This window comes from Brienomyrus brachyistius, unplaced genomic scaffold (genome assembly GCF_023856365.1).
Source record: "Brienomyrus brachyistius isolate T26 unplaced genomic scaffold, BBRACH_0.4 scaffold278, whole genome shotgun sequence".
NCBI classification, from domain to species: domain Eukaryota; kingdom Metazoa; phylum Chordata; class Actinopteri; order Osteoglossiformes; family Mormyridae; genus Brienomyrus; species Brienomyrus brachyistius.
This window is the reverse complement of record NW_026042553.1, coordinates 3146-13427: the sequence shown is the minus strand read 5'-3', so window position 1 is coordinate 13427 and position 10282 is coordinate 3146. Positions and strand designations below refer to the sequence as shown.

Here is a 10282-nt window from a genome sequence, read left to right as displayed (position 1 = left end):
AATCAGATTGTCCGTCGCCTATCTGAACCAATCAGATTGTCCGTCGCCTATCTGAACCAATCAGATTGTCCGTCGCCTATCTGAACCAATCAGATTGTCCGTCGCCTATCTGAACCAATCAGATTGTCCGTCGCCTATCTGAACCAATCAGATTGTCCGTCGCCTATCTGAGCCAATCAGATTGTCCGTCGCCTATCTGAGCCAATCAGATTGTCCGTCGCCTATCTGAGCCAATCAGATTGTCCGTCGCCTATCTGAGCCAATCAGATTGTCCGTCGCCTATCTGAACCAATCAGATTGTCCGTCGCCTATCTGAGCCAATCAGATTGTCCGTCGCCTATCTGAACCAATCAGATTGTCCGTCGCCTATCTGAACCAATCAGATTGTCCGTCGCCTATCTGAACCAATCTGATTGTTTTTCTTACACAAAAAATTATTCCGTTTTCAAAACACTTTTGTGCAAGAAATGCTCCCATGAGCCTGTGTTTAGTGCCTACAGAGGTCTTCTTTTTGCCACTGGTACAGGAGAGTACGGGTCCCACCTTGCCACAGCCAGGCACCTCCACGCTATCGACGGGCCGCGGAATCTCGATGGAGCGCACGTTGCCGTACTTGCAACACTCCTCCCGGATGTCCTCCAGGATCTCCTCGTAGTCCTCGTCGTCCACCAGCTCCTCGGGCATGACCATGTTGAGGAGGCACAGCACCTCCGTGGGCATGCCGGAGCTCTGCAGCCGCTGCAGCCCTGGAACCTGCAGCGTCACCGGCGTCTCGATGATGGCCGTCTGTCCCGGGGGGCGACAAGAGTGTCAGATACCCCCTGATCGTCCAATCGTCTCGAGTAACAGCGAGAAATTTACATGGACCCAAATAAACCCAAGAAATAGGGGCATTAAGCTTCCTGGGAGGCACCCAGGAACCAAGTTGGGTTTAGGACATCAGAAAGGCGGCAGCCGAGGGCAAATACTCACAGCGTTGGCATTCTTAGCCCCCACGCTTGCCCGCTGGACGATGAGCTTCTTGTCTCCGAGCTGCATGCCATTGAGTCCAGCCACGGCCTGCGGGATGCATCCCACACAAGCGTCAGCAATTCCATCCGGAAGCCCCGAGTCACCCCAGACCTTCCAGCTGCTGCCCCACCTCACGCACCTGGTCAGTGGCACTGATGTCCACGTATTCACAGAAAGCATAACCCTTAGACAGTGACGTGGCACTGTCCTTCACAAGGTTGAAGGCCTTAAGAGGTCCGAACGACGTCAAGAGTTCCTTCACCTGGGCAAGAGGAGGAGACGCGGGGGGGCGATTAGCCCGACAGTCCAGGCACGGCGCCTCGCTAGAAATGCTAATCTTAACTGTGGGAGAAGCAGCATGTTAAACTTTGCAAAACGACATGAGGAAACAGTGAAGACATCAGGAAAATGGCTTTATGACAAGTGGCTCGACATTACGGTGCAACACTAGAGCTCAAAGCCCCCTGTGCCCTTTCTGCATGACTTACTTACTGGGAGCGTACAAAAGTAACTATTTTGATTCTTGTCAATGAATGATAACACAGATTCCCCCCCCCCCCCATCCTACAGCATATACAACACAACTGAATTCCTAATCAAGTTCTCTGATAATTCCAACTACGAATTTTGAAATATGGACCGAGTTGCATCTGATTTTAAGGGCCACAATAATTAAGCTAGATGGTATATAAAAAAAAAAACTAAATAAAAACAGCTAATTATATGTTAAGTGTTCCATGTATACAATGTGGAGGGGGGGGGGGCGACTCGGCAGAACACAAACCCAGCCGAATCACTGACTTCCTGTTCTTAAAACCAAGAACCACATTGGTGCAGTTAATTAGAGGGACAAAGCCTACAGGAGATAAACTCACAGGTAAAGCTAAGAGCCGCCACAGGGTCCTGCTAAAGGGGCCACGGCTTGAAGCCAAACAGGACGAAATAGCTCTGCTAACATCATTCCTCACTTATTCTACAGGAATCTACTGTAAAGCCGCATTAACCACTGACTTCAGAAAGGAGTCACCTGGGACACTGGCAGCCACAAGAGGGCGCTACCTCCTACCTTCTCTTAGGGGCAAAAAAAAAAAAAAATCAAATTTATACCCTGTGATCAGCATAATAAGTCTCTCCCCAGCCTTCAACCCCCAAAAAAAGGACCCCATATGCTTAAGAGCACTCCAGGACAGAGCCCCCCCACAGGGGCAGGCCGTCGACAGGGAGGATATCCGTGCGAGGGACGGAATGTCTTACTTGCCTTGTGTTACATGTTGGCATGGCAGCAGTAGGTCAGTACTACTGAACAAATTATGAGCGAAGACTTAACGATCTTACAGGCCCCTAGCTGGGGACAAAGTGGGGGAACAAAAATGAAAGAGCTGTAAGTATCAAAGCGGTAGCAGGGACTGCAAAAAAAATGTAAACACCAGGATACAAGCAGCGGTTTCCATTTCACCTGTCTATGGCACATTTACTGGCTTTGACGTGAAATACATTAACAGTTCTGCTGGATTCAAACTCTCTCCCCCCAGTGCTGCTTTGGTACAGCCTTCCTCTTGACTTGGATTACATGTGACTCACACTGGATAAGAAAGATTACGATGACAATCCGAAAAGGAGGAAAAAAATCAAAGAAAAACAAACTGACTGCACTTCTCACTTACCTTTCACTGAAACCGCGATCACTATCTTGTGGGCTGAGTCTTGCCATTTTTAACAGTTTAGGCTAAAGTGAGTGGGACACCGGAGCTCAAAATGTTACAATGCAGGGGTGGACGCAAAACGTTTTGCGATTAACTTTTGCAAAATAAATAGGTAAACTATTAAATGCCTGTATGGATTATGTCTATAATGGGCCGATTTCAGTGGGGTGGCGATATAGGAAGAAAAAAAAAAATCATAAAAGATGCTAATGAGAAGTAGAAAATGTCTAAAATGTGACCCTTTCAACACTTTCAGAGTAAGACGACCTCATCTGTGCATGTTGTTATGGTAATATTATCCATCACTGACGTCATAACAGAATAGGGCATGGGGCACGATGTGAAAACTCCAGTGAAGCTGATAATCGTTCACCGGGAAAAAGGTCCGAAGTATTTTCTGCCTTTCGAGCGACACAGCAATGTAGGGAACGATTCTTCCGCAGCTCCCCATCGCTGTTAACGGGATGTGAAGTCATCGTTCTCAGTGTGCGGACATGGACGTGAGACACGGCACGTCTGCGAATACTGAAGCGTTTGGGGACTTGGTCGATCTCCCCCACATTTCAAGCACAGTCTATGGTAGTGTTTCCCAGCCCAGTCCTCGGGGGTACCCCCCCGGTCAGTCCACGTTTTTGCTTCCTCTCAGCACACCTGTACCAGGTATTCGGTGTTCCTGATTGGCTGGGAGCTAGGAGGGAGCGAAAATGTGGACAGTCGGCGGTTCCCCGAGGACTGGGATTGGGCAAACACAGGTGTACGGCAATGTGGAGGTATTCGTCAGTTAGGTGACGCGCAGATGACTCGATTTTAAATTTTCATGCAGCAAAACGACGCGGCTGATTCATCCGACTAACACTCAGCAATTAACCCGATATACAAATATTCCAGGGTACCCAGCAACAGGCAGCACAGGGACTGGCTACGTGACTGGTTTGGCAAGCCGCCAGCTGTAAGGCACGTTTCCCAAAGCCTTTGTTGCTAATAAGGTTATTTGCTAACAACATTAGATAACAACTGAATGGTTCCAACTATGCAAGTCGATAACATGAGGTTTTGGGAAACGTACCTTTTACATTAGCGGGGTCTCAATATCTTCATAATTTACAGCTGGATAAACAATGAGCGTAATGTAACTGTCAACTCATTACCTACATGTCTAATAAATGTTTAATAAATCCCATGAATATCTTTAAAAAAAAAAAAAAAAAACCTCAAATGTGCGGCTATTTTCAGCAGCTAGCTTTAAACATGATGCTGACATTTGACCCCCCAGTATCTTGTAATGAATTTTAAGCGGTGAGGTAACTTTGACAGGCTTTCTTTTCCTACTAATCAGTTACACAGAGACGAGTGTTTATTTTATGTATGTATGTGCGTGCGCGTGCGTGCGTGCGTGCGTGTGCGTGTGTGTGCATGCCTGCTTGAGTTCCACGTGCAGCAGTGGGACAGAAACACAGGAGGGTTGTGGGTCGGCTCCCCGGCGACAGAGACTGAGGGCGGGGTACCTGATCGTCACTGAGATAGTTGGGCAGGCCTCCGACAAAGAGCTTGTGTGGCGAGTCTGGAACCACGGTGGAGACGACCCCTGCAGACAGAGCGGCACGGCGCCCAAAGCCGGCCGATCACAGCAAACCGTCAACATGCCGGATAATGACCACGAGCAAACGGCGCGAGTGAAATAAGCCAACTTCAAATCAGTATGACGTCGTTATCTCCTATATAATATCAGATAAATGTAACTCCAGCAAAAAAATACCTAAATACTGGGGCAGTTTGACGACTGTTTTTTGTCTCTCCCATCTTGCTCTCCATGGGAGATGCTGACACATGCAGCACCAGTCAAAAGTATGGACACACCTGCTCTTAATGCATTTGTCTCTATTTTAGCTGTTATTCACCTTATAGTAAAAGGCCTTTGGGCATGGAAGTTATGCATATGAAGTACTGCAAAGACAAAATTTTTGTCTCTTCAAAATAGGAGCCATTGGCTTCGATGACAGCATTGCGGACTCAACCAGCTAACATATGTACCCACCTGGACCGTTTCTCCAACAGTCCTCGAGTTTCCACAAGTTCTGCGCGCAAGCTGGCTACCTTACTCTTACTCTCATCCAACTGATCCCAAACCAGCTCTATAGAGTTTAGGTTGGGGGGCTGTGGGGACCATCTCTTTCCTAGTTCACAAGGTAATAAGCTACTTGCATAACCTTCAAGGTGGGCTTTGGGTCATTATCTTGCTGAAAAACAAGTCATTTTCAGTAGGTGTGTCCAGAATTTTTAACTAGAATAGGAGCCAGCAACCCTAGAACAATTTGGGGGTTAGGGTCCTTGCTCAAGGGCCCAGTGGTGAAATCACTCTGCCAACCCTGCCAACCAGCAACCTTCTTTTCATGGGCAAACATCACAGAGCCACACAACACCCCTATGTTAACAGTAAGAAGTGAGTGACTGAGCTGTGTGTGTGTGTGTGTGGCTCAGCTGGTTAGGATGCCAGCGTTATCATCAGAAGATCACTGGTTCACATCACTGGTGATCACACCACTGGGCCGGCGAGTTTGCTCTAGGGACAGGCTGACCCTGATTTCTCAAAAAAAAAAAAAAAAAAAAACATTCTTCACTTTGGATAAAACTGTCTGCTAAATATTTACAACATTAAGTAAATAAAAGTGAAAGTCTCCCTCTTTATATGACAAGACATCCGCAGCTTGCGAAGGACAGTCAGTCCGTAACGAGTACAAAAAACTGGCCTTGCCGATCGGCTCTTCAAAGGTAAATAAAGATTAAGGTTATGACGGCGACAAGCAAAACGGACCTGGTACGTGGAAGGCGGGCTGCTCTGAGATGCCAGGCAGGGGGCGATAGTCGTGGGGCCGCCTGATTTTTAACGACTGACCCTGGAAAATGATGCCGTCGAAGGCCATTGCCTGCGTGGTCTCATCCACGGACCGAAACTAGGGCAGAACGAAGAACGTCGTTAATCAGGGAAGGCTGCGGTCTCCGCCTGGACACAGCAGCCATTAGGCAGGAAAGACTCTTACTTCAAGGAAGGCAAAGTTCTTGTCCTGGTTTATCTGAACAGCGAGGACGGGATTGGTGGGACCTTGACATAAGCCAGCCAATCGCATCTGGGTATTGAAGAAATCCGCCATGGCCTCCTAAAAAGACAGGCAGACACACTGAATGAAGACAGGCAGACGTCTGAAGACATCAAAACAGGCAAACGAGAAAAAAAATGACTGACAAGTCTAGTACATTTATCTATTTATTTTGCGGACACTTTCATCCAAAGCAACATACATTTCATTGAAGAAGCAGGACCAGACAGTTCCTAGAGCAAATAGTGCTTAAGGGCTGCGCTCGGGGGCCCAATGGTGAAATCACTCTGCTGCCCAAGGGATTTGAACCAACAACCTTCTTGTGACCGGCTCAGTGTCCTAACTCACTGAGCTACACATGACACCAGTATGCATGACAGAAGGCAACGCGGGACTTTGCCTGGACTCACCTCCGTCAGGCCGAAGGGGATGTTGCCGACATAAAGCCGCCTGGCCTGCCGGGTCATCTGGCTGCCGACCATCGGCACCTGGGTGGGCGTCACTGCCACGCCGCTGGTGGTGGATGTTGCCAGTAAAGCTATCGTGGGGATCTGCCCTGCAGCTGTGGGGAGGAGAAAGGGCTTCAAGACCCCAACCAGGGACGGCCAGAACATCCGGATCGTCGCCTTCATTTGCTTCTAACCCCTAGGTTTAAGCTCTCTTCACACTGTCTGAAATCATCCCAAGTTGTTATTCCCTCTTTGACCAGCAGGGGGGAGGAGGGCACTCCAGAATAAATGCTTTCATTGCAACCAATATACCATAACCTTGCAATACTGAACTAGCACACATGGAAGCGTCGCATCCAAACCTTGCATTGCCTTGTACTGCATGGGGGTGATGTGCTCGAATCCCGGAGGGGGAACATCCCAGTACTTGTATGTCCTTTTCTTACGGCTTCTCCGAGGAGAGTAGCTGCCCAAACACAAAACAGAAGGTTGTTTTCCCCAAACAATACAGTGTAAACACTCAGAATCTGGCAAAAACAAACAGATGGCAGAATGTTTACATTTAACTTTGGATCGCAGGCAGTTTAAGGTCATGAGGGTGTGACCATGCGCCACTTTTTAGGCTGGCTTTGAGGTCCCATCGCTATGGCGGGGGCTACTTATAAACGCCAGTTAAAATTTAATATGGGTACAGTCCCCCTTCCCACCACGAAGAAACCAATTGGTTGATTGTGAAAGAAACTTGTTAAGAGGCCTCAAACCATGCTAGATATCAGCTTCAGTGCCTGTAACCGGGACCGTGAGGGGGGGTACCTGTGCTTCTTGTGCTCGCGTGAGCTGCTCCGTCGGTCACGACCCTTGCGGTCGCGGCTGCTGCTGCGCTTCTCGTGACTCCGCCCCCTGGAGTCCTTGCTCCAGCGGCGGTGCTTCTCGCCACGGCTCAGAGACCGGCTGCGGCTACGCTTCTTGTGTCGCTCCTTCTCCCGCTCTGGGGGACGACACCGTGGTACCAGTGAGACGGTGGGCGGAGCGACATGACTGCCCCCCTACCATCCATTTCGATAAATCCAAGATGTGTAACTCAGAGGGATTATGAATGTGTGTCCGGATGGTTGTGGGTTTGAAGCCCATGAGTCACAGAGTAATCATATTACCAACTTCCCTGGGGTGCTGGATGCTGACTGACCCAGCGCTATGCCTTAAAAGTCACTTACGGAGACCAAGATGTGGTACGGGGTCTAACTCCCCAGTTTCCTCACCAGAATGAAGCACCTCCATTCAATTCACATATTCAATCACACCCTCCTGAAACAAACACACCCATCTCTCAATGGCTAATAATTTCAAGGGCACAAGGACATCCCCTTGAATGTCAGTCTGTTGTGAAACAATAAAAACATAACCAGACTAATTAATGATATAGGAGCACAGTGGTGAGTACAGTTGCCTCACGCCTCCGAGTCTGGAGGCCTGAATTTTGCCTCTGCTCTCTGTATGGGGAATTTGCCTGGAATAGGCTCCAGGGGAGCCTGACTAAGATAACTGGTTGGACGATGGATGGGTAATTAATATCGTTTCAATCTGACAGACAGCACTTTATTAAACTAGCAATAAAATATCACCTTTCTATCCCAGCAGGTCCTTCATATAGAAGCTTAAATAAATCCCTGAAGGTGCAGTTTTCAGTGAAGCATTTAAACGCAGGTGCTGCTCGAGGAATCAGCTTCATGCATCAGTTATAACAGCGTTACGGTAATGCACCGCTGCAAAAGTACAGACACGGAGCGGCCAATGCATCTTACGTAAATCGGTAATAACCAATTACCGCAATCGCAGGCATAGTCAGAGCGCAGATATGAATGACTGGAACTGCTAGTTTATCAAACACGGCGGCACTTAGTGCTCGTCTAGCCGAATCAGGTCGTTTCGAATGACATTTTAGTGATTTAGTGATAAGGAGCTGATATGACAAGATTGCCATTTGATAGGTACATAAATCAATCCTACTTTCGACTCCGTTGTAACGCATGTTGTATATTTCAGTTGCGTTAGTATGGCTTAAGTTTATTCAGTTTACTGGATTCTCTGCACTTTAATGAAGTTATATGTGTATTGTTATATAACTGTACATCATTGTTAGTTACTGCTATCCGCTGTAAAGGTAGATACAGGTGCAAGACTTTGCAATAACGACCTAAAAGCAGTTGTTATGATTCCAGGGAACGCGGCTGATTTTTAGAGTCTATACATCATGAAGAAACGGCGATCGTGTGAGAAAGACTTATTCTGTACGGATGACAGGGCCAGCATTTCGGACCCAAGGGAAAGGCTATTGTGCATCGGAAAGAGACAAAATCATATCATTATATAGAAAACTCGTCGTAGTATTTAAAAACCAAGTAACTAACACTGTTATTAAGTGCGGACTTTAAATCAAGTGGTCGCGGTCGTTTTTATTTGCATAAAACTTTAAACGTGATCTTGAAAATATAACGCTTGCAACAAACATCCATGCATAGTGTGTTACTGCGAATGAAAATACGCGGGTCGCAATTTATGATCCAAGTGTATAATGGTAAATAATTAAATAAATAAAACCGCAGGCTTTCACATCGAGTGCACCCCAATAACGTTTCATTGAAATGTCCATGTTATGTACGCCGGGCACTGATGGATGCAGGCCTAGCGATCTCTATAACAATGCCAAGCAAAGAATGTCACTGATTTACCAAAGCGGTCAGTTTTCGGGGATCCTGCGGCAGCTGGGAGAAGAAGAATCGGGCAGGTTTCAGAATCGGCGAGCGCTCGGATAAAAGGCACCGATTTCCCAGCCGCGCTTTTCTTTTCGGAACCAGCAGAAGTGCCCTCCGCACCATCCTCGGCGCTAGGACACGCCGGCCACTTTATTACCCTAAAACAGGGAGCATACACCGATCTTCAAAGCCAAACTTACCTTGCCGATTTTCGCTTAACTGCTTCTCAAACTCATCGAAATCGGACATTTTTCAGTCCGTACTAAAGACGTATTGCAAAATAAGCAGAGGTCCAACAGTAGGCCTTTGAATGGGCTACAGGCTGCATTGGGTTCTGCTGCTTTTTCTTCCGAGTCGCCTGCCCCTCCTCCCCCGAAGTCATCGGCTCTTCCTCGGTTGTATCACACACAGGTTCGGAAACATTCGATGCGCATTACCGTCCCCTCCTGCACTGGAGGGTTAAGGACAACGTGATTATATCGAACCAAAATTGAAATGTGCAAGTTGACTTTCCTAGTTATACGTCTTCATTTTTATTCTGGGTTTAACAACCATGAGTTTATGACGTATTTTACATGATTAGTTGGCGACTGGACCTTATTGTTTATATCTCTTATTAAGGATCCATCCATCCATACATCAATTATCAAAACCACACACTTACAATCCGAGTCTAGTTTCATATGCTGCGCTGCTGAGCGACCCGCAGAATATTATGCATGAGTACAAGTCACAAGCCCCGTTTCCACTAACACGGGGCCGGTTCTAGCTTGGTGCCTTTTGAGACCGAGGCAAAAAGATGCAGACTCTCCCCGTCGGGGAATCGAACCCCGGTCTCCCGCGTGACAGGCGGGGATACTCACCACTATACTAACGAGGAGATGTACGCGCACTACTTTTACATCTTCAAGATAAACAGCGGATGACTACTAACATTTGCGAGTAATCAATGACTGAGCTTCATGTCATGACCATGGTGCTCAAGAGAAGAAAAAATACATAATGTACGTCCACTGATACCAGAACAACCATATAGCTTTATACTAAGACGATGATTAAACGGAAAATTCCTTTACAAAACACTGCCACAAAATCATAGTTTCGCAATATTACATCGTGCAACGGGACACAGTGTAAGTACGTGAAGTCGGTAATTAAATCAAGAAAAAAAAGTGAGAGGAAAAGAATACTTTTCTATTATCATATTTTTCTAACTGGCCAAACTGAGTCATATTTTGATTATACACACTAACAGAAAAACAGTGCAAATC

The 10282-nt window shown here is 47.1% G+C and overlaps 1 protein-coding gene and 1 non-coding gene across 2 annotated transcripts; both read right to left on the bottom strand.

Moving 5' to 3' along the window:
- Positions 1–546: 546 nt before the first annotated feature.
- Positions 547–9260, bottom strand: LOC125728408 (splicing factor U2AF 65 kDa subunit-like; the record flags this gene model as incomplete). The annotated part of the gene is made up of 10 exons (XM_049005417.1): positions 9212–9260; positions 7072–7246; positions 6621–6724; positions 6220–6371; positions 5753–5869; positions 5527–5665; positions 4220–4299; positions 1151–1273; positions 973–1059; positions 547–786 (listed from the first exon to the last, which is right to left on the bottom strand). Coding segments are annotated over exons 1-10 (1266 nt in total), but the record flags the coding sequence as incomplete, so codon positions are not given.
- A 559-nt stretch (positions 9261–9819) lies between these two features.
- trnad-guc (transfer RNA aspartic acid (anticodon GUC)) lies at positions 9820–9891 on the bottom strand. The gene has a single exon. It is a non-coding gene; the product is annotated as a tRNA-Asp (tRNA).
- Positions 9892–10282: the final 391 nt, after the last annotated feature.